The 24,729-nt window shown below is 44.2% G+C and overlaps 1 protein-coding gene across 3 annotated transcripts; it reads left to right on the top strand.

Moving 5' to 3' along the window:
- The first annotated feature begins 341 nt into the window (after window positions 1-341).
- Window positions 342-19,978, top strand: C2H5orf49 (chromosome 2 C5orf49 homolog). 3 transcript variants are annotated; one of them, XM_043540279.1, is made up of 4 exons: window positions 342-1,951; window positions 15,246-15,358; window positions 19,000-19,054; window positions 19,678-19,978. In XM_043540279.1, the coding sequence occupies exons 1-4, from the start codon at window positions 1,529-1,531 to the stop codon at window positions 19,855-19,857; spliced, it is 771 nt and encodes a 256-aa protein (XP_043396214.1). In that variant the 5' UTR covers window positions 342-1,528; the 3' UTR covers window positions 19,858-19,978. The 3 variants fall into 3 exon arrangements, with proteins under 3 accessions (XP_043396214.1, XP_043396215.1, XP_007057866.3); XM_043540280.1 differs by lacking the exon at window positions 19,000-19,054 and adding an exon at window positions 18,872-18,945 and having other exon boundaries at window positions 348-1,951; window positions 15,242-15,358; window positions 19,678-19,783; XM_007057804.3 differs by lacking the exon at window positions 19,000-19,054 and having other exon boundaries at window positions 361-1,951; window positions 15,242-15,358.
- Window positions 19,979-24,729: the final 4,751 nt, after the last annotated feature.

Here is a 24,729-nt window from a genome sequence, read left to right as displayed (position 1 = left end):
CACGAGGTGTAAGTCGGTACGACATTGTGCATCAACTATGGGAAAGGGACTGAGAGACTTTTTCCATTGGACCATATGAACTGTGACCATAAACTCATTGAACATTAAATCCCACCAAATGAGGGTAGATCCATCCTCATCATCATAACCGCTCATTATACTCCACACCTGAACATAGCCATTATATGGACAACGTACCCCCATGTCTCAATGTCTGTACTTTGACCCATTAAACTTTTACCCCCAATCGGGGAGATTGCAGATTATGTATTCCTTACGCCACCCGCTCCTAAACCGAATTTCGCACCCCTTGATAATCTGTACCTTATTCCCTGATAACCAAAAACTTCTAGGCCTAAACTCTGTACCGTTTTCTTTTTACTTCAACATTATCTTAATAAAATTATTAAATTTATCTCTCTACAAAATGAATGTGAAGTGGTTGTAAACTGCTACTAAGTCAGAAGTTAATTTTTTGGGTGCCCAATTTGAGTGAGGAGAATCGAACACAAGTTAGAAAGCAAAGAAGTTAGAGCCCAATTCTCATATCTAATAGGACACTTTGCTCTCGCAGGGTAAAGGGGATTTAAACATGGGTGTAAATGAAACTTTATGACCTTTTAAGGACCTATTCTACTGCTCTGGCTGTGTGCTGTAACTGATATGGCCCAAATGCATTGCAGAGTTCCTCAGAGAGGGGGATCAGTCACTGAGGAACACGCAGGGGAAGATGCAGGAGCGTCCATTATTCAAGGTCACATAGAATATCAGAGTTGGAAGGGACCTCAGGAGACCATCTAGTCCAACCCCCTGCTCAAAGCAGGACCAGTCCCCAATTTTTTTTTTTTTTTGCCCCAGAACCCTAAATGGCCCCCTCAAGGATTGAACTCACAACACGGGGTTTAGCAGGCCAATGCCCAAATCACTGAGCTGTCCTTCCCCCCAGCTATCCCCCCACATACATACACAGAAAGAAAAGAAATGATTGGTACCATCTCAGCCAAAGCTGCAGATGCTCAGTCTCCATTAGGAAACATTAAATCCAAATAAAAGCATGATCCACTCCTATATCTCACTCCTCCTCAGAATCAGAAACATTGACCTGCTGAGCAGTGCAACAACTGAACTCTAGGGCCAAGACCAGCAATCGCACCCCAATGCACCAGTCACTGGGGAGAACAATTAAAAACCAACAAGCTTGCACCACAGATCCCTGCACAGAACTACCACACTAGCAAACAGCCTCCCCACAGCGAGCCTCTGGCCAAATACAGAATCGGTGAAGTGGAAAGTGGGAGCCGCACAGCACAGTCCAAACCCAGAGTAGGGGGACTGGGAGCCCACCTGACAGGCGAGCTTGAGACACATGGGCTCTTTCTATGTCCATGGCCAATATCTGAGCATGCGGGAGCTATTTCAGCACATTACCTGAAAGGATGAAACCCTGTCAAAAATACACCTAGGCCGGGAGCCAGAAGGGGGCGTCCTGCTACGGCGCCACCTGGGCTGTAGAGGGACAAATGAACACATGGGGGGAAACTTCCCCCACCCTGCGAGCGCTTTGCAGGGCAGAACTTACCTGCCTCTGGAGATTCCCTTTGGTGCCAACACGCCTACAGCTTGTTATGTGGCGCCCGGCGCCTCTCATTTCCCGCTCCCTTTGTGTGACCTCACAATTGGATACGCAGTGTGTTTCCTAGTAACCACGGGACGCAGAAACACCAGCAACAGCTGGGCCTCCCTGCTCTGTGCCCCGGGCGGGCCGGGCTCTGGCCGCGGGATGCCGCGCACCCAGGAGGCGACGGAACCAGACGGGCAGCGGGAGGAGAAAGCAGCTGAGCAGGCAAGCGGGAAACACCAGCTGCCGCTCTGCGCCCTGTCCGCCTTCAGCTACATCCCGCCCGGCCGCAGGGACCCTCCGGAGCACAGCTACTTCCACCAGGAGTTCAAGGTGAGGGGGAGGAGAACGGGGCAGGGCGCGGAGAGGACAGCATGGAGCGGGGCTGGGGGGGGAGGGAATGAAAAGAGGAGGAAAAAGAAAGGAGGGCGCATGGGAGTGAAAGCGAAGAGGCTGCCGGGGGCAGGAGAAACATCACACACACGGATGTGCAAGGAAGTAAGTAGATGTTTGTACATTTCACCTAGAGAGGAAAATCCATTCTTGGCTTTCACGCCCCACCCTTAAATCTTAAATTTGCAGAGCCTGGGCCCCTGAGTGGTCAGCACTCATCATTCCTCCGAAGTAAAGCAATTAATATCAACAAGGATGTTCAGCATCTGGAAAATCTTGTTTGCTCCTTAGAGTATAATTTACAGCCTAGGGAAAAAAAGTGGTTAAATGGAGATTTACTGAGCCCTAGCGAAATTAATAAAGGGCATGTATAAGAAGTTCAGCTTTTTGACAGTCTTTTATGCAGTCTAATTCAATCTGGGACCATGTATTTGCATTTAATAAAATTGGGGTGGGTTGGTCTTAGTCACAGTAGACATGATGACAACACAACCGTCTGAAATTTGATGCCAATATTTTAAAGGCACACAAATCAACCACATGAGACTGTCACACTTTTGCCTTATGCTGGAAAGTCCATTTTAACACTTACAAAGCACTTTTCATTTTCAAAGTTCTTTGTGAAGTGTAATTAATTTTGACAACACTACTGGAGGAGGAAAGGTATTACCCACATTTTCTAGATGGGAAAAGTGATACAGAAAAGAGTTGGAGTGAATTTCAACAAAACATATTGAATTGACAAACAGAATTTTGTCCTCTGTTTAAACCTCTAAACATACTTCAGATAGTGATTTTATTGAAAAATATCTCAGTGCTATCTATATTTGGCACAGATTAGGTGTCCAATTTCTGCTGAGAAGTCTGTGCTGTCAGAGATTGAAATAGAAAATATTTTCCATATTGGTTCAGAAGTGGAAAATAGTTCAACATCAGTAGGGCTCTGATTCTACAAACATTCATGCACATGGTTAACTTTACTACTATAGGCTAGATTCACAAAGAGACGTAGGCCCAGATTTAGGCACCAATCGTATTCACAAAACACCCCACTCAGCTGCCGTCAAACCCTGTAGGCACCTAAACTTTGTCAGTTAGGGCACTCACTTGAGAAGTGGGAGATTCCTGTTAAAATCTCTTATCCCCCTCAGGCAGTAGGACTTGAACTGGGGGTCTCCCATATCCCACATGAGTCCCCTAACCACTGTACTGGAAGTTATGGAGGCCTCCCTCTCCACAAGCTTCTTGCAAGAGGCATCTGACTCCAGGAGAGGGTTCATAGCTGAGAATCCCAAGCAGAGATGGGTGCCTCCCTCCATCCCAACCGGTGGGCTGGTCTACACTAGAAAATTAGACTGATACAGCTACACGGTGCAGTGGTATGAATTTTTCACACCCCCTGAGCAACGTAGTTAAGACAACCTAAATCCCCATGTAGATGGCTAGGTCAATGGAAGAATTCTTGTCAACCTAGCTACCACCTCTCATGGATTAACTAAAGCAAACAGGAGAACACTTCCCATCACTATCATGTCTACACTGAAGTTTATAATGCAGCCCAGCTGCAGCTAAGTCGATGCAGTGTTTTAAGTGTAGACATAGCCTTAGGCACTGACCTGCCTGAGAGGGGTAGCGTTTAGCATGTGCCTTTCTCCTTGGCATTTCCCATTGGCTAGTTTAGGCAGGAAGCCGTCTGGCATGCTGGCTTTTTGTGAATCCATTCTTAGGTACCTGTCTGCCTCCATTTGTTGTATAGGAAGCCTGAGTGCTTAACTCCAACTTTGTGAATCTCAGTGATTTTGTAGGTGCCTAAGAGTTTGAAGATGAGGTGACCAAATCTATTACCCAGCAAAGGGATTTAGGGCTCTTATGTTAACTCTCTCTCTTAGCAGGAATTAAAATACTGCATAAAGCTGCTGAGTAAATACTGCTTACTCATTAGGATAGGTGAGGCTTAACTTTCAGCAAGAAGGAGAAGCAGAGTTATCAAGGTGCTGTAGGAAACTCTAGGAGCAGCCAAGACTGAGGAGAAATCTTAGGCTGAGATTTATGATCTATTATTACTGGAGTCACCAACAAAGACAAAAACCTAGGTAGGGGGTAAGTTTGACTGTGAAGATTTTATATGAAGTAGGATAAAAGTACTACCTGCTCACAGCTAAGTAACAGGATATAGAACCTTTCACTTCTGTTCCTGATTCACATTCAGCATAGGTCAGTAGTGCTGCAATGGTCTGAGTGTGGCTTAATCATGTGTGTGAAATGAATTGCTCATTTCAATCCAAAACGTTACAATTCACTTATCAAATGCATTTGACAAAGATCACCACAGCCCATCCACTTGCCACATTGGTTGGATGGTTTTGTTAAAATAATCCTCATTGACATTGCTCATTTTCATCTGCAGGTTTCAGAGTTACCCAGGAAAGGCACTGTAGTGCCAGAGCCAAATGAGCATTGTGAATGAGAATAGTTAATGCTGTGCTGAAAAGATTAAAGAAAGAAAGGGAGAACAACAACATTAAGCCAAGGTGAGGCTGCAGCTCCAAAAATGGCTGATAAAGTCTCATTGTAAATTCTATATCAAATTCACATTGATCAGCTGCCATATGGCAGAGCTTTGTTTAGAATATGAAGTCACTTTTACAAACCAGGTAATCTGGGAGTGTCACAAGATGCCACTCTGATAATATAAAAATAAAGTAAAAACTAAAAGTGTTAACAGCTATTTCATAGATTCTCATCTGGGATAGCACCATGGGAATAAGCATGAGAAATGGCCTGGAAAAAAAGCATAGATGTGACCCATGGGTCTGCATAACTAAGGAATTATTAGACCATGAGTTAAAAAGACATGACAAATTTGAGGTTTGCATTGGGTGACTGTGGGGAATAAGCTGACTGACTGTTGGGGTATGCTTATTGACTATTTCAACAGAGAGTGTTAAAAACAAATGTAATTCAGAGATTGAGGTAGACAGATGCACTGGCTAGTGGCCTGAGAACATGACTGGAAGACAGGAAATCCTTAATTTGAATCCCATTTTTGACAATGATTCCCTTTCTGGTTTTGGGCAAATTCATGTAAACAGTGTGTGTTTCATTTCCCCATCTATAAATTACCCCATGCCTATTTGTTAGGCATGCTGTGAACTTTAATTAATGTTTGCAAAGTGATTTACAAGTGCTTGATTTTATTAAGCCAGATCATAGGAAATGCTCACCTGAGACATGGATTGCTTGTCCATTTTACATGATTCATTCATTTTGACTGGTTTATTAAAAATACAGGCCTACTATCCTAGCATTTAGCAATTGATAGAAATGACTACCATTAATATCAGTAAAGTATCTGGAGACAAAATAACCAGCCAGACATTGCAAAACTAGGTGGGACTTGACATGCCAGATGATAACAAGGATCTGTAACCACAGCAATGTAATTGGTATAATTCTGGCAGAACTGCGCAAAACAGATTATCTAGGACAGATTTACAGTTAAACATAATAGGCTGGCTGTCTACCTTCAAATCCAAGAGAGGCTGAATTTTCTTCATTGATATAGTGAGTCATTTTAACCAGCATGAGGTAGATCTTTACTTGGCTTCTAAATAAAATATGGAGAGCAAAGGAAAAGCTATAGTGAAGTATAATAATGGAGAGGACAAATCACCACCTACAATTCTGCAAGGCTCATCGCCTCTGAGAAGTGAAAGGGAGAATAGATTAAAAAACAAAACAGCCCCTCCTCTTGAACACCAAGTAACATATTTCCCTTATTGAATAACCCCATTATATTATCTTTGAAAACTCATGGCAATCAGGGAGGTCCCAAATGACTGGAAAAAGGCTAATGTAGTGCCCATCTTTAAAAAAGGGAAGAAGGAGGATCCTGGGAACTACAGGCCAGTCAGCTTCACCTCAGTTCCTGGAAAAATCATGGAGCAGGTCCTCATGGAATCCATTTCGAAGCACTTCGAGGAGAGAAAAAGTGATCAGGAACAGTTAGCATGGATTCACCGAGGGCAAGTCATGCCTGACTAACCTAATTGCCTTCTATGATGAGATAACTGGCTCTGTGGATGAGGGGAAAGCAGTGGATGTGTTATTTCTTGACTTTAGCAAAGCTTTTGATATGGTCTCCCACCAGCAAGTTAAAGAAGTATGGGCTGGATGAATGGACTATAAGGTGGCTAGAAAGCTGGCTAGATTATCGGGCTCAACAGATAGTGATCAGTGGCTCCATGTCTAGTTGGCAGCTGGTATCAAGTGGAGTGCCCCAAGGGTCGGTCCTGGGGCCGGTTTTGATCAATATCTTCTTAATGATCTGGAGGATGGGATGGATTGCACCCTCAGCAAGTTTGCAGATGACACTACACTGGGAGGAGTGGTAGCTACTCTGGAGGATAGGGATAGGATACAGAGGGACCTAGACAAATTAAAGGATTGGGACAAAAGAAATCTGATGAGGTTCAACAAGGATAAGTGCAGAGTCCTGCACTTAGGACGGAAGAATCCCATGCACTGCTACAGACTAGGGACCGAGTGGCTAGGCAGCAGTTCTGCAGAAAAGGACCGAGGGTTTACAGTGGATGAGAATCATAGAATCATAGACTTTAAGGTCAGAAGGGACCATTATGATAGTCTAGTCTGACCTCCTGCACAACGCAGGCCATAGAATCTCACCCACCCTCTCCTGTAACAACCCCCCGACCTATGTCTGAGCTATGAAGTCCTCAAATCATGGTTTAAAGACTTCAAGGTTCAGAGAATCCTCCAGCAAATGACCCGTGCCCCATGCTGCAGAGGAAGGCGAAAACCCCCGAGGTCTCTGCCAATCTGCCCTGGAGGAAAATTCCTTCCTGACCCCAATTATGGCGATCAGCTAAACCCTGAGCATGTGGGCAAGACTCACCAGCCAAAGAATTCTCTGTAGTAACTCAGATCCCACCCTATCTAGCGTCCCATCACAGGCCATTGGGCATATTTACCACTAATATTCAAAGATCAATTAATTGCCAAAATTAGGCTATCCCATCATACCATCCCCTCCATAAACTTATGAAGCTTAGTCTTGAAGCCAGATATGTTTTTTGCCTCCACTGGTCCCCTTGGAAGGCTATTCCAGAACTTCACTCCTCTGATGGTTAGAAACCTTCATCTAATTTCAAGTCTAAACTTCCTGATGGCCAGTTTATATCCATTTGTTCTTGTGTCACATTGGTACTGGGCTTAAATAATTCCTCTCCCTCCCTGATATTTATCCCTCTGATATATTTATAGAGAGCAATCATATCTCCCCTCAGCCTTCTTTTGGTAAGGCTAAACAAGCCAAGCTCTTTGAGTCTCCTTTCATAAGACAGGTTTTCCATTCCTCAGATCATCCTAGTAGCTCTTCTCTGTACCTGTTCCAGTTTGAATTTATCCTTCTTAAACATGGGAGACCAGAACTGCACACAATATTCCAGATGAGGTCTCACCAGTGCCTTGTATAACTGTACTAACACCTCCTTATCTCTACTTGAAATACCTCGCCTGATGCATCCCAAGACTGTATTAGCTTTTTTCACAGCCAGATCACATTGGCGGCTCATAGTCATCCTGTGATCAACCAATACTCCAAGGTCTTTCTCGTCCTCTATTACTGCCAAGTGATGCATCCCTAGTTTATAACAAAAATTCTTGTTATTAATCCCTAAATGCATGACCTTGCACTTTTCACTATTAAATTTCATCCTATTAGTATTACTCCAGTTTACAAGGTCATCCAGATCTTCCTGTATGATATCCCGGTCCCTCTCTGTATTGGCAATACCTCCCAGCTTTGTGTCATCTGCAAACTTTATTAGCACATTCCCACTTTTTGTGCCAAGGTCAGTAATGAAAAGATTAAATAGGATTGGTCCCAAAACCGATCTCTGAGGAACTCCACTAGTAACCTCCTTCCAGCCTGACAGTTCACCTTTCAGTATGACCATCTGTAGTCTCTCCTTTAACCAGTTCCTTATCCACCTTTCAATTTTCATATTGATCTCCATCTTTTCCAGTTTAGCTAATAATTCCCATGTGGAACCATATCAAATGCCTTACTGAAATCAAGGTAAATTAGATCCACTGCATGTCCTTTGTCTAAAAAATATGTTACCTTCTCAAAGGAGGAGATCAGGTTGGTTTGGCACGATCTACCTTTTGTAAAACCATGCTGTATTTTGTCCCAATTACCATTGACCTCAATGTCCTTCACTATTTTCTCCTTCAAATTTTTTTCCAAGACCTTGCATACGGCAGATGTCAAACTAACAGGCCTGTAGTTACCCGGATCACTTTTTTTCCATTTCTTAAAAATAGGAACTATGTTAGCAATTCTCCAGTCATACGGTATAACCCCTGAGTTTACAGATTCATTAACAATTCTTGGTAATAGGTTTGCAATTTCATATGCCAGTTCCTTTAATATTCTTGGATGAAGATTATTTGGGGCCCCCCGATTTAGTCCCATTAAACTGTTTGAGTTTGGCTGCTACCTCGGATGTGGTAATATCTACCTCCATATCGTCATTCTCATTTGTCATCCTACCATTATCCCTAAGCTCCTCATTAGCCTCATTAAAGACAGAGGCAAAGTATTTGTTTAGATATTGGGCCGTGTCTAAATTATCCTTAACCTCCACTCCATCCTCAGTGTTTAGCGGTCCCACTTCTTCTTTCTTTGTTTTCTTCTTTTTTATATGGCTTGAGAACCTTTTACTATTGGTTTTAATTCCCTTTGCAAGGTCCAACTCTACCTGACTTTTAGCCTTTCTCACTTTATCCCTACATGTTCTGACCTCAATAAGGTAGATTTCCTTGCTGATCCCTCCCATCTTCCACTCCTTGTAGGCTTTCCGCTTTTTCTTAATCACCTCTCTGAGATGCTTGCTCATCCAGCTTGGTCTACAACTCCTGCCTATGACTTTTTTCCCCTTTCTTGGGATGCAGGCTTCTGATAGTTTCTGCAACCTTGACTTGAAGTAATTCCAGGCCTCCTCCACCTTTAGATCCACAAGTTCTTCAGTCAAATCCACTTTCCTAACTAATTTCCTTAATTTTTTAAAATTAGCCCTTTTGAAATCAAAAACCCTAGTCACAGATCTATTTTTGTTTATCCTTCCATTTAGTTTGAACTGAATTAGCTCATGATCGCTTGAACCAAGGTTGTCCCCTACAACTATTTCTTCTATGAGGACCTCACTGCTTGCCAAAACCAAACCTAAAATGGCATCCCCTCTTATTGGTTCAGCAACTAATCGGTGAAGGAATCCATCAGCTATTGCATCCAGGAAAATCTGAGCCCTATTATTATTACTAGCACTTGTCCTCCAGTCTATATCTGGGAAGTTAAAGTCTCCCATGATCACACAATTCCCATTAGTATTTACTTCATTAAAAACATTAAAGAGGTCTCTATCCATATCCAAATCGGATCCCGGAGGTCTATAGAATACCCCACGTGCTGTACCAGGGGAGGCTCTAGTAGCTTTCTTCCCCAATGTGATTTTTGCCCAGACAGGCTCTGTCTTATCCATTCCATCACTTCTTATTTCTTTACACTTATTTCTACCTCATCATTGATATACAATGCTACTCTACCACTTTTGCCTTTATGACCGTCTTTCCTAAACAGCACATACCCTTCAATATCTGTACTCCAGTCATGACTACTATTCCACCATGTTTCTGTTATCCCTATGATATCTGGTTTCACTTCCTGCACCAATAGCTCTAGTTCCTCCATTTTGTTACCTAGGCTCCTCACATTAGTGTACAAACATCTTAATTTTTGCTGTTTGGCTTCGCTCACATTGTGCCTAATTGGGTAAAGAGACATTCTATTGCCAAAAGAACAGGAGTACTTGTGGCACCTTAAAGACTAAAAAATTTATTAGATCATAAGCTTTCGTGAGCTACAGCTCACTTCATCGGATGCATAGAATGGAACATTTATCTGTATGTGTATATATGTTAGAAGTTACCATAAAAACTGTAAAAAGAAAAGGAGTACTTGTGGCACCTTATTTCTTAGTCTCTAAGGTGCCATAAGTACTCCTTTTCTTTTTTCGGATACAGACTAACACGGCTGCTACTCTGAAACCATACAAACTGTGAGAGGCTAATTAGTTAAGATGAGTTTTTATCAGCAGGAGTAAAAAAACTTTTGTAGTGATAATCAAGATGGCCCATTTAGACAGTTGACAAGAAGGTGTGAGGATGCTTAACTTAGGGAAATAGATTCAATATGTGTAATGACCCAGCCACTCCCAGTCTCTATTCAAACCCAAGTTAATGGTATCTAGTTTGCATATTAATTCAAGTTCAGCAATTTTTCCTTGGAGTCTGTTTTTGAAGCTTTTCTGTTGCACAGTTGCCTCCCTTAGATCTTTTACTGAGTGGCCATGGAGGTTGAAGTGTTCTTCTACTGTTTTTTTTTTAATGTTATGATTCAAAAACCAGTAGCAGAACACTTCAACCTCTGTGACCACTCAGTAAAAGATCTAAGGGAGGCAACTGTGCAACAGAAAAGCTTCACAAACAGACTCCAAGTAGAAACTGCTGAACTTGAATTAATATGCAAACTAGATACCATTAACTTGGGTTTGAATAGAGACTGGGAGTGGCTGGGTCATTACACATATTGAATCTATTTCCCTAAGTTAAGCGTCCTCACACCTTCTTGTCAACTGTCTAAATGGGCCATCTTGATTATCACTACAAAAGTTTTCTCCTGCTGATAATAGCTCATCTTAACTAATTAGCCTCTCACTCTGTATGGTAACTTCTAACTTATCTGTATGTGTGTGTGTATCTTACTATATGTTCCATTCTATGCATCAAATGAAGTGAGCTGTAGCTCACGAAAGCTTATGTTCTAATAAATTGGTTAGTCTCTAAGTGCCACAAGTACTCCTGTTCTTTTTGCGGGTACAGACTAACATGGCTGCTACTCTGAAACCATTCTATTGCCAGTACCACCTATTAGATTGGTATCTAAACTACCCTTCCTCCTTATGTCCATTCTCCTACCCACGGCTGTATCCTTTCTTACTTCATTTTCTTCCCTCTCAATGTTAAAATCCGGCATGGAGATTACCTGGACATGTCCCAACCATCTCCCCCAAATTCCTAGTTGAAAGCTCTCTTAATCAGTTGCGCCAGCCTCCATCCTAGAAGTCTATTTCCCTCCCTACTCAGGTGAGGTCCATCCCGAGAGAACAGCTTTCAGAGTAACAGCCGTGTTAGTCTGTATTCGCAAAAAGAAAAGGAGAGAACAGTCCTCTGTCCATGAATGCTTCCCAGTGGCCATACATCCCAAAGCCCTCCTTAAAGCACCACTGCCTGAGCCATCTGTTGATCATCATAATCTTGTCACACCTTTGTTGCCCTTCTCTAGGAACAGGCAGAATCCCTCTGAAGATCACCTGAGCCTCGATTTCCTTAAGCATCTTCCCCAGCCTGCATAGTCTCCCTTGATAAGTTCCAGCGAGAATCTAGCCGTATCATTTGTTCCCACATGAAGGGCAATCAGTGGATTCTTTCCCGCTCCTGTTAGGATCCTCTTCAGCCTCAGCTCCACATCCCATATCTTAGCCCCTGGCAGACAGCACACCCTTCTGTTCTCTGGATCAGCTCTGGTTACAGGCCTTTCTATTCTTCTCAGTAAGGAGTCCCCACTCACGTAGACCTGCCTTTTTCTGGTGATGGTGCGATACTCCGGTCTATCCCCTGTTCCCTCTGGCTGCAAATCCTCTTGATTCCTATTGTCCCTTGCAATCCTCTGCAACCCATCCCATATCCTCCTGGGGCTCATATTTGGTGGTGTTATCTCCATTGACTCTTCCCCTCAGACTAGCTGCTCTTCTCTTCTTCCTTGCCCTTCCACCTTCAGTGACCACCTGCTGTGCCCCTTCTTCATTTTCCAACTCCACAAACTTGTTCCTGAGCTCTGTTTCTCCTTCACTAGCCCATCTTTTCCTCTGCCTGGTTCTCTTAGTGACATGCTTCTACGGTCCACTTTCCACACCCAGCAGTCTCCCCTTGGAATTCTTTGGTCCTGCTTCCAACTGCAAGTCTGAACTTTTCCCTTCAGCCTCCTCATGCCTTTGTTTCATCATCCGCTCAAACCCCCTTCTGAATTCAACCAGAGTTTCCCCCTGCATCTCCAATCCTCGGATCTTTTCTTCTATCAGCTCTATCAGCCGGCATTTCATGCAGACAAAACTCTTTTCAGGTACCCCCTCCAAGACCATGTACATGCCACCGCTTCCACATCCAGTCATCTTCATTGTGTCTTCCACTGCTTGGGTCGCTACCACTGCTACCTCTGTATCGGTCATCGCCTTCCTACCTAAGTCAAATACCTTCTCTACCAGAATTCCCTCTCAAACTCCCCTGTTTACAGCTCTGTTTGCTGGCTCCTGTGCCGCTGCAGCTGTCCTAGCTGCTGCCTGACTGGCTGGCTACCTTTATAGGACCCCTAATCAGAGAAGCCCCGCCCCCTAACCAGGGCTCAGCTTCTCTCCCAGCACGCTGCCCCTACCAGCCTCTACAAATACTTACAAATACCTTCTCCTCCAAGCTGGATATGAGTCAGCAGTGTGCCCTTGTTGCCAAGAAGGCTAACAGAATTTTGGGCTGTATAAGTAGGAGCATTGCCAGCAGATCGAGGGATGCGATCATTCCCCTCTATTCGGCATCGGTGAGTCCTCATCTGGAGTACTGTGTCCAGTTTTGGGCCCCACACTACAAGACAGATGTGGAAAGATTGGAAAGAGTCCAGCAAAGGACAACAAAAATGATTAGGAGGTTGGAGCACATGATTTATGAGGAGAGGCTAAGGGAACTGGGATTATTTAGTCTGCAGAAGAGAAGAATGAGGGGGGATTTGATAGCTGCTTTCAACTACCTGAAAGGGGGTTCTAAAGAGGATGGATTTAGACTGTTCTCAGTGGTGGCAGATGACAGAACAAGAAGTAATGGTCTCAAGTTGCAGTGGGGGAGGTTTAGGTTGGATATTAGGAAAAAAACTTTTTCACTAGGAGGGTGGTGAAGCACTAGAATGGGTTACCTAGGGAGGTGGTGGAATCTCCTTCCTTAGAGGTTTTTAAGGTCAGGCTTGACAAAGCCCTGGCTGGGATAATTTAGTTGGGGATTGGTCCTGCTTTGAGCAGGGGGTTGGACAAGATCAGTGGTTCTCAAACTAGGGCCGCCGCTTGTTCAGGGAAGGTGGGCCAGTTTGTTTACCTGCTGCTTCCGCAGGTTCGGCCGATCACAGCTCCCACTTGCCACGGTTCGCCGCTCCAGGCCAATGGGGGCTGCAGGAAGGGTGGCCAGCAGATCCCTTTGCCCGCGCAGTTTCCCGCAGCCCCCATTGGCCTGGAGCGGCGAACTGCGGCGAGTGGGAGCTGTGATTGGCCGAACCTGTAGATGCGGCAGGTAAACAGACCGGCCCGGCCCTCCAGGGGCTTTCCCTGAACAAGCGGCAGCCCTAGTTTGAGAACTACTGAGGACTAGATGACCTCCTGAGGTCCCTTCCAACCCTGATATTCTATGATTCTATAGGAGTGCACTAGTGACACCATAGTTAAGGCAGTGCCAAAAGTTTCCTTTCAATGAGACCATTATAACCATCTAGTACTGTTCTGACTTTAATATTTTTAGAGAAATAGTTATAAAATAGAAACAAAGCATATAAAAATCAGAACATGCTTCAGTTTTCTAAAGTACAATAAGGCCTGGCAGAATTTTGTTTAATAGGTAATAATTTCTTTTAAATTTTTAAAATTATTTAAATGTTCACAGTTGCACAAAATTATGGGGTTTAAGCATTTTTTATATTTATTGATGTAAATGTTCACACTTGTGGGAAACTGGAGGGGCGGGTGTCAGATAATTATTTAATGATTGACATTGATATTCAAAAAGTTAAAACTTTATAGCCATTAAAGCCACAAATAGTCAACCTCACACATGAAAATATACAAAGTAAATATCCTTAAATCAAATCATAAAGTTCTCAAGCAGCACTTTTCTTACTTTGCCAGTCTGTAAATTTCAATTATTATTGATGGAATTTATTTGGTCAGGTTGTATGTACACAGTGAAATCGATGTTTACTGGCATTTACCTATAAAAATCTAATCCTTCCAAGCCTAATTACAATTACATCACTGCTGAGCCAAAAATGAAGGTTGAAGTTTTCAAAGTTTCACTTTTTCAGATTTTTGATCATGTGTCACAAGAGCAGTGTGATAGGTTGAGATCTTCTCTGGTCAAAGTGCAGAGCCTTTGATGATTTTCATAAGTACAGTAATTATTAATATATTGCAAAAGGTCTTTTCCTCTCCTCTCTCAAATATTTTTTTCTGAAACATACATGGTTCAGTATCTGTAAACAATAATAAATCTCTAGTGTCTGTAGCTAATTGTGCATTACTTAGCACTTTGGGCCTTCAAGGACTCAAGGCTTCATTTCTTGTATATAAAAAACCGGTGCTGCAATCAGTGGGAGTCTTGAGTACACCATGCAATGCATGACTGGGATTCACTCGAGACACTCATTAAATAGAGCTCTGAGTTTTTCATATGAAAAGATGTTTTAAGTACAATCATTTTTATGTTTCTGGGAGAGGTGGCAAGTGTGTGTTTATGCATATTATTGGAACCAGAGATTACTCATGCAGTATGTTTCTGAGCTACACAAAAATATGCATTAATTGAAGATAAAGGCTGATTCACAGGCTACTTTCAATATCTATTTCTTTCAAAATGAACTTCAAAGCTGCCTTTCTCTCTTCATTTTCTTCAATCAAAATGTCTCTTTAATCAAGTGTATGCATTTGCTGAAGGAAAATAGTTCAATAAGGAAACTGATTTAAGCTTCCATGTGGTTACTATAAATTACAAAGGGGGAAACAGTGATATGAAATTCTCTGAAAAATCCTCTGGCAATGTCTTTTCATATACCGTGGAAGTTGTTTTAGTTTCACATTTTCACAGACAAACCAAATGCACAAAAGAATTGTAACAATTTTTCAGACTATTGCAAAAGGATGCCCCAAATGTTGCTAATAACTGATGTTCCTCACAGCATCTAGTGCTGCACACGCACCAGTTAGTAGTTCTACTACATTATTTTCTAACTCACAGTGTTAAACACCACCTTAAGTTAATCTTTTTTTTTTTCTTTATCCCAAGACAGGGATTGTTTCCACATATGACTCCATTTTTAAGAGGCCAATGGGTTACAATGAAAAACTCCACCGATGTGACAGAGAACATGCAAACAATCGAGGTCTTAACATTAATGATGAGGTAAGGTTTATATGCTGACATTAAAAGTGGCTTCATTCATATTGACAACACTGGAGTTAGGTGCTTGGCTCCAACACAGTTAATGTGGAGAGAGAGATGTGACAGAGACCTTTTGACAATGTGGCCCACTGTTCTTTGCAAAGCACTCTTATCTCAGACCTGACAAACTCACTACACCGAACATGTGTCTTATAGGATATTTATCTATAAAGAGTAACTTAGGATATCTACAGAAATCTTGTAACCTGTCAAGCTTCATAATCCTTTTGAAATATCTGACCAAGTAATATTTAAGGAATAATGTATTTATATTAAAAGTATGCTTTATGGACTTGGAGTAAAGGTTTGTCATCGGGGTAATGTGTCTCATTGATGACCCATTCAGGCAAGAGGGAGTTGTTACCCCTCCCTAGTCAGCTGGCCAGGTAATACCAGGTTTTATTGGCTGCCCTTGCCATATCCCAGAACACTCAATGGAAAACCATCAGAGACAAGCACAAATGATTGGAACCACTTGGAGGTGAAAAAGAACAATAGAGGAAGCAGGAGCTTGCCTTGGCTCTGAATAAAGACAAAAGATTGTTTCAGAATAACAGAGTGTAGGGAAAGGCACTCTGGATCCATTCACTGAGGAAACCCCTTAACAAGTGGGGGTCTTTCATGAACATTTAGATTTTGGTTCTTGTGAAATCAGCCAGATCTGCAATGGACTGAACTTAGTTATATAGTAGACGTAACTATTGAAAAGTGTAGACCCAGGTTAGTGTTTTATGATTTCGTTTTGTGTTGTGTTGTAACCACTTATTTTCACCATTTAGTTACATCTTTATTTTTTCTTAAATAAAACTACTTTTTTTATTACAAGTGCTGTGTGGTTTAGAGGAACAGTGGTTTAATATGAAACCAGTGGAACTGGAATAATTTTTATAGTGGGGGTGCTGAAAGCCACTGAACAAAACTGTAAGCCCTGTATATGATGGAAACCACTTCAAGCCAGGAGGTGCTGCTGCACCCCCAGTACTCCTAATTCCAGCATCCCTGGTGAAACTGGTAAATTGGGGTACACTGCATCTTTGGGTGCAGAGAATCTGGAATTTCTGTGAGTAGCCAGTACTAGGGGCAGGATAGCATAGGTGAACAATTCAAAGTGACTCAGGGGTTGGGGTGCACCTCTTGTTAACCTGCAAGGCAAAGACAGGGCTGGCATAGCCTAGAAGAGAGTGCTTGAATGGCTTGATGGTGCTAGGGAGCTAACAGCCAGTTACCAGAAACAAGACTCCCTCACACTGGAGGCAGGAGGTAACAGGTTGACTAACTGTCCTGTGTACCCTAAGAACTGTTACAATAGGCACCTTAGACTGTGATCCACAAAGCCAGCACACTAGGCAGGGAGCCAACTATGCGAGCCAATGGGCGACACCAACCAGAGAGGGGGCATGCTAAACCCTGCCCCTCTCTGAGATAGGTGCCTAAGTCCAGGCTCCACAGGGGTGCCTTGCTTTGCTAGTAATCCATGAATAGGGGCAGATAGGCACTTGGCTCCCTAAATTGTTTGTGGGGCGTGAAACAACACAGCTGGGGGACAGGAGGGACTCATAACCTCTAGCCTAGCAGATAGGGCACTCACCTGGGATATGGGAAACCTCCACTTCAAGTCCCACCTCCACTTGAAGAGTAAGGATTTAAACATGGATCTGCTACCTCTCAGGTGAGTGCTCTAACCCCTGGGACATGCTGAGAAAGGGTTTCCTCACTGTCTCCTGTGGAAATTGTTCCACTTTAATTAAACAACAGAATACTTAAATATGTATTGGGCCAGAAAATGTTAGAATGACTATAACCTAGTGGTTAGAGCACTCATCTGAGATGTGGCAGCTCACTGTTCAACTCCCTTCTCCCCTCAGGAGGGGGCAGAAGTGGGAGGGAAGAGAAAACTTGAACTGGGGTCTTCCATATCCTGGCTGAGACCCCTAGGCTAAAGATTATAAGGGAGGTCCTTCTCCACTTTCACCCCCTCAGCAGTTTTGTTTGGGGCCCCACATGTGATTTAGGCAGCTGAATGCCTATCCTTCCTAGTTCGTGACTCACCTGGTGCTTAGGTGGGAAAGAGGTGTTTGGACACCTATCTCAAGGAAGCAGTACGCATGCTCAGGCAGTAGAAAAGCACTCAGGCATCTAGAGTGAGACTGCAGGACATGTGCCCAGAGGCAACAGTTTAGATGCTGAATGAGTTTAGGCACCTACAGCATTAGGTAACAGCCAAGCAGGAGTTCTGTGGGTCAATGGTGTCTGTAAATGGGACTTAGGCTCCCAAAGTATCCTAAACCAGATTCAGGGAAAGAGTAAAGTCACGCCCATCAGACTGGGTAGACAGGTGTGGATGGTGCAGTTCAGGTAGTAGCACAGGCTAGTCACCCAAGTGCAGACTCAAAGGGTCGGGCAGGCTTCTACTTGGGTAGCTACCCCGCGTTGCTGCCCATGCCGCAGCGTCCCCTGATAGTTTTAGTGCACTAGCTCAAGCAGCGCTGGCATGTTTCCAGCTGCCTGAGCAGGGATGCACACTCCCAACTGCTGTATAGACATACCCAAAGACACACACACCCTATTTTCCTGAGCTAGCAGTCTCCCCTCTGTATATTTTCTGTATTCTCAGGGCACAGTAGAGTTTGTGGAGCAAAGCTAGGCTGAAACCATTTAGGATGTCCAAGTGGAGAGATCCTTGTAGGAGTTAATACTGCCTGGGAGGAGGGGTGCCCAGACACCAGCATGGGAGGGCAAATGCTCAGTTCAGAAGCTCTAAGATCTGTGAGAATTACCTCTGATTTCCCTGTGAATCATGGGATTCTGGGTGGGTCAGGGAACACTCCCAGTGTCTCTTCTGTATCTGAGCAGCTTCTGCCTAACCTCAAAAGCAAAGTGCCTAGTAGCCTTCATGGAGGAGCTGGCTCATCTCTCTTTTTGGGGTCAAGACTCTGGTTGGGGGGTGTTTTGTATTTTCCCCAGATTAATTTCCTTTTATTTTGGTAGAGTTTAGGGGTACAAGTGGGGTGTCACTGTTGGAAATGTTATGATGTCAGCAAAGCATTTTTGAAGAGGAAGGTTGTGCAGTGTTTCCTAGAGATCAGGAAAGGTCCGGCTCCCGCTTTGCCTGATCTCCTCTGGACATTCACTCCGTAGTTGGATCGACTCAACAGAGAATGCTTGACCCTGACCTCCCAGCAGAGCACAGCTGCTCCAGTGGTACATAGACCAAAGTTTTAATGTAGCTAAGGCTTGATCCAAATTTATCAAGTATTTGTACACAGATTAGGAGCTGTCACCTTAACCCTGCTGTAGGTTCCATCTTTATGTATCACCCTCTCTTATTACAGTAGCACCTACAGACCCCAGCTAGGATTAGGGGCCGATTGTGCCAGACCCCATACAAACATACAAGTTATCTCATACATTTGAAGTTCCATCCACACTGTAGCTACCGGAAGGAAGAAAGTTTTCTGTCTCTTTTGCCTCCAGAGCCTCCTGGTTGCTGTGACTCAGGAGGGTAATGCTGCACCAGTCTACATTTACAGCCAGTTCACATTTACAAGGTCAGCGTCATAACCATAAGATTGTTTTTTAAAACGAGACCTTTAATTGCACAGAAATCAGTGGCTTAGTCCTCTACAATCGCCAGGGAAAGCCTCCTGCTTACTACGGGTGAGTCAGTGAACTGATTTTTTCACGCTCAGATTTCATTAACTTATTTTTTGCAGTAAGTTATGTGGGCAGAATACATGAAGGTGTAGAGAGATAGCAGAGCACAAAACCTGGCCGGGAGCATTACAAGCATCACAGTCACAAGTGCATTGTACAGGTCATCCCAACTGTGTGCTAATAAAACCTCACTACTGCCCCCCCAAAAAATACTAAATTAATTTCTTATGTGGTCTGCAACTAATGACATGGCAATTATCTCCACATGTTTACGGTGTGGATATACATATGGATATGTACAAGTAATCAGTATATAGTCATTCAGAGCATATCTCCATCTCAGTGGAGATATCCATATCTCAGTGATGCATTCATATTTTATCACTATTGTTAAAGTTCAGTCAGGAATTTTGGAAATAGACTAATGACTGTAATTGTTTTTCGGCTAAACAAATGTGCCTTGCTCTAACACATATTATACAGTTCTGTCTAGGCTGAAGGCCCACTTGTCACCAGCTGCTACACCAGATCTAGCAATCTATATTTGTCACAGCAGTGGCTCCTCTACTGTTTTGCATGTGTGTTTATATGTTAAGGAATATAAAATCTAAATAATGTTCTTACAGGAACTGGCAAGACCCATTGCTGTTTTGTCCTCTTCAGAATATGGGAGACACATAAACCAGCCTGTAGAGCAGTCGATCAGAGATTATGCAAGGATTAACCGTGTGCAGGCTGAGTTCTACAGGAAAAATGGAGTCACCTGCTTGTTGGAAAAACCTTCTCAAAGTCTTGAACCATCATAAAGCTCCTGTCCCCCCAGCCACTGACATGAACATAGTGTAACACAGTTTTCACAGCAATAAGAAAATGAAGACTGTTTTGCCTTTTCCTGTAATACTTTCCTTCAGCTGGTCAGTGTGACTTGGATAAAAAGAAAAAAAAATTAAGCCATAAGAGCTGTCAGTTTCCCCATGTTAGTGTAAATGTACCTTTACATTTCATTAAAATCTTGCAAATAATTTCTCTACTAATTTTCAATGTATTACGATAGGATAGAGCAAGTTTCTTCTTCAAAGCATTTACAAACATCAGTTTACAATCCACACAACCATTCCTATTAGATTTGTAAGCAGTATTATCCTGATGGAAAAACTGAGGCAGAAAGAGATTAAGGCCAAGATTTTCCAAAACAGGTGCCTAAATCTGTAATCCAGAAAGAAATATAAACAATTTTCAGATCAACCTGAAAACAGAATTTGTTGAGATTTTTGGCAAACGGGAAATTTAAAAAAAATACATCATTTGGGGGTCAAACTAAACCTTAAATTCAATTCAAAATGAAGTGTTTTGTTTTGGTTTCAAGTATTTAACTTTGTACAAGAGTATTGAAGGAAGTTTTTGTTAGGACATAGATATTCAGGCTCGTCTGTAAAGGCCTATAACCTAAGAATTTAGGTGTATTCTTATCACTTAGCTAGTTATAGAGGTATAAAAGAAAGAATCAAAATCACTGTCTGCCGGTGTAAGGTCCTTCTCTTAGGGTATGTCTACACTACGAAATTAGGTCGAATTTATAGAAGTCGGTTTTTTAGAAATCGGTTTTATATATTCGAGTGTGTGTGTCCCCACAGAAAATGCTCTAAGTGCATTAAGTGCATTAACTCGGCAGAGTGCTTCCACAGTACCGAGGCTAGAGTCAACTTCCGGAGCGTTGCACTGTGGGAAGCTATCCCACAGTTCCCGCAGTCTCCGCTGCCCATTGGAATTCTGGGTTGAGATCCCAATGCCTGATGGGACTAAAACATTGTCGCGGGTGGTTCTGGGTACATATCGTCGGCCCCCGTTCCCTCCCTCCCTCCCTCCGTGAAAGCAAGGGCAGACAATCGTTTCGCGCCTTTTTTCCTGAGTTACCTGTGCAGACGCCATACCACGGCAAGCATGGAGCCCGCTCAGGTAACCGTCACCGTATGTCTCCTGGGTGCTGGCAGACGTGGTACTGCATTGCTACACAGCAGCATCAACCCAATGCCTTGTGGCAGCAGACGGTACAGTACGACTGGTAGCCGTCATCGTCATGTCCGAGGTGCTCCTGGCCACGTCGGCTGGGAGCGCCTGGGCAGACATGGGCACAGGGACTAAATTTGGAGTGACTTGACCAGGTCATTCTCTTTAGTCCTGCAGTCAGTCCCATTGAACCATCTTATGGTGAGCAGGCAGGCGATACGGATTGCTAGCAAAAGTCCTACTGTACCATCTTCTGCCAGGCAGGCAAGAGATGAGGATGGCTAGCAGTCCTACTGCACCGTCTTCTGCTGAGCAGCCATGAGATGTGGATGGCTTGCAGTCCTTCTGCACCGTCTGCTGCCAGCCAAAGATGTAAAAGATAGATGGAGTGGATCAAAACGAGAAATAGACCAGATTTGTTTTGTACTCATTTGTTTCCTCCCCTCCCCCATCTAGGGGACTCATTCCTCTAGGTCACACTGCAGTCACTCACAGAGATGGTACAGCGAGGTAAATCTAGCCATGTATCAATCAGAGGCCAGACCAACCTGCTTGTTCCAATAAGAACAATTACTTAGGTGCACCATTTCTTATTCGAACCCTCCGTGAAGTCCTGCCTGAAATACTCATTGATGTAAAGCCACCCCCTTTGTTGATTTTAATTCCCTCTAAGCCAACCCTGTGAGCCATGTCATCAGTCGCCCCTCCCTCCGTCAGCGCAACGGCAGACAATCGTTCCGCGCCTTTTTTCTGTGCGGACGCCATACCAAGGCAAGCATGGAGGCCACTCAGCTCACTTTGGCAATGAGGAGCACATTAAACACCACACGCATTATCCAGCAGTATATGCAGCACCAGAACCTGGCAGAGCGATACCGAGTGAGGAGGCGACGTCAGCGCGGTCACGTGAGTGATCAGGACATGGACACAGATTTCTCTGAAAGCATGGGCCCTGCCAATGCATGCATCATGGTGCTAATGGGGCAGGTTCATGCTGTGGAACGCCAATTCTGGGCTCGGGAAACAAGCACAGACTGGTGGGACCGCATAGTGTTGCAGGTCTGGGACGATTCCCAGTGGCTGCGAAACTTTCACATGCTTAAGGGCACTTTCATGGAACTTTTTGACTTGCTTTCCCCTGCCCTGAAGCGCATGAATGCCAAGATGAGAGCAGCCCTCACAGTTGAGAAGCGAGTGGTGATAGCTCTGTGGAAGCTTGCAACGCCAGACAGCTACCGGTCAGTTGGGAATCAATTTGGAGTGGGCAAATCTACTGTGGGGGCTGCTGTGATGCAAGTAGCCCACGCAATCAAAGATCTGCTGATATCAAGGGTAGTGACCCTGGGAAATGTGCAGGTCATAGTGGATGACTTTGCTGCAATGGGATTCCCTAACTGTGGTGGGGCCATAGACGGAACCCATATCCCTATCTTGGCACAGGAGCACCAAGCCGGCGAGTACATAAACCGCAAGGGGTACTTTTCAGTAGTGCTGCAAGCTCTAGTGGATCACAAGGGACGTTTCACCAACATCAACGTGGGATGGCTGGGAAAGGTACATGACGCTCGCATCTTCAGGAACTCTGGCCTGTTTCAAAAGCTGCAGGAAGGGACTTTATTCCCAGACCAGAAAATAACTGTTGGGGATGTTGAAATGCCTATAGTTATCCTTGGGGACCCAGCCTACCCCTTAATGCCATGGCTCATGAAGCCGTACACAGGCAGCCTGGACAGTAGTCAGGAGATGTTCAACTACAGGCTGAGCAAGTGCAGAATGATGGTAGAATGTGCATTTGGACGTTTAAAGGCGCGCTGGCGCAGTTTACTGACTCGCTTAGATCTCAGCGAAACCAATATTCCCACTGTTATTACTGCAAACATACACTTCAATGCTTTGTTGTACAATGATTCCCGATTAGCCTGGTCTACACTAGGACTTTAGGTCGAATTTAGCAGCGTTAAATCGATGTAAACCTGCACCCGTCCACACGATGAAGCCCTTTATTTCGACTTAAAGGGCTCTTAAAATCGATTTCCTTACTCCACCCCTGACAAGTGGATTAGCGCTTAAATTGGCCTTGCCGGGTCGAATTTGGGGTACCGTGGACACAATTCGATGGTATTGGCCTCCGGGAGCTATCCCAGAGTGCTCCATTGTGACCACTCTGGACAGCACTCTCAACTCAGATGCACTGGCCAGGTAAACAGGAAAAGAACCGCGAACTTTTGAATCTCATTTCCTGTTTGGCCAACGTGGCAAGCTGCAGGTGACCATGCAGAACTCATCAGCAGAGGTGACCATGCAGAGCTCATCAGCAGAGGTGACCATGATGGCTAGATTGTCGGGCTCAACGGGTAGTGATCAATGGTTCCATGTCTAGTTGGCAGCCGGTGTCAAGTGGAGTGCCCCAGGGGTCGGTCCTGGGGCCGGTTTTGTTCAATATCTTCATAAATGATCTGGAGGATGGTGTGGATTGCACTCTCAGCAAATTTGCGGATGATACTAAACTGGGAGGAGTGGTAGATACACTGGAGGGGAGGGATAGGATACAGAAGGACCTAGACAAATTGGAGGATTGGGCCAAAAGAAATCTGATGAGGTTCAATAAGGATAAGTGCAGGGTCCTACACTTAGGATGGAAGAATCCAATGCACCGCTACAGACTAGGGACCGAATGGCTAGGCAGCAGTTCTGCGGAAAAGGACCTAGGGGTGACAGTGGACGAGAAGCTGGATATGAGTCAGCAGTGTGCCCTTGTTGCCAAGAAGGCCAATGGCATTTTGGGATGTATAAGTAGGGGCATAGCGAGCAGATCGAGGGACGTGATCGTGCCCCTCTATTCGACACTGGTGAGGCCTCATCTGGAGTACTGTGTCCAGTTTTGGGCCCCACACTACAAGAAGGATGTGGATAAATTGGAGAGAGTCCAGCGAAGGGCAACAAAAATGATTAGGGGTCTAGAGCACATGACTTATGAGGAGAGGCTGAGGGAGCTGGGATTGTTTAGTCTGCAGAAGAGAAGAATGAGGGGGGATTTGATAGCTGCTTTCAACTACCTGAAAGGGGGTTCCAAAGAGGATGGCTCTAGACTGTTCTCAATGGTAGCAGATGACAGAACGAGGAGTAATGGTCTCAAGTTGCAATGGGGGAGGTTTAGATTGGATATTAGGAAAAACTTTTTCACTAAGAGGGTGGTGAAACACTGGAATGCGTTACCTAGGGAGGTGGTAGAATCTCCTTCCTTAGAGGTTTTTAAGGTCAGGCTTGACAAAGCCCTGGCTGGGATGATTTAACTGGGAATTGGTCCTGCTTCGAGCAGGGGGTTGGACTAGATGACCTTCTGGGGTCCCTTCCAACCCTGATATTCTATGATTCTATGATTCTATGGAGTCCCAGAATCGCAAAAGAGCTCCAGCATGGACTGAACGGGAGGTACGGGATCTGATCGCTGTATGGGGAGAGGAATCCGGGCTATCAGAACTCCGTTCCAGTTTTTGAAATGCCAAAACCTTTGTCAAAATCTCCCAGGGCATGAAGGACAGAGGCCATAACAAGGATCCGAAGCAGTGCTGCGTGAAACTTAAGGAGCTGAGGCAAACCTACCAGAAAACCAGAGAGGCGAATGGCCGCTCCGGGTCAGAGCCCCAAACATGCCGCTTCTATGATGAGCT

This window comes from Chelonia mydas, chromosome 2, assembly GCF_015237465.2.
Source record: "Chelonia mydas isolate rCheMyd1 chromosome 2, rCheMyd1.pri.v2, whole genome shotgun sequence".
Taxonomy (NCBI): Eukaryota; Metazoa; Chordata; order Testudines; family Cheloniidae; genus Chelonia; species Chelonia mydas.
Note: the sequence above shows the minus strand (reverse complement) of the source record. Positions and strands in the feature narration are given on the sequence as shown.

Coding starts and splice junctions, on each gene's coding strand:
- C2H5orf49 (XM_043540279.1), top strand. CDS start 1,529: ATGGGGGGAAACTTCCCCCACCCTGCGAGCGCTTTGCAGGGCAGAACT. Junction 1,952..15,245: donor ACTTCCACCAGGAGTTCAAG/GTGAGGGGGAGG, acceptor ATCCCAAGACAG/GGATTGTTTCCACATATGAC. Junction 15,359..18,999: donor GTCTTAACATTAATGATGAG/GTAAGGTTTATA, acceptor TTAATTGCACAG/AAATCAGTGGCTTAGTCCTC.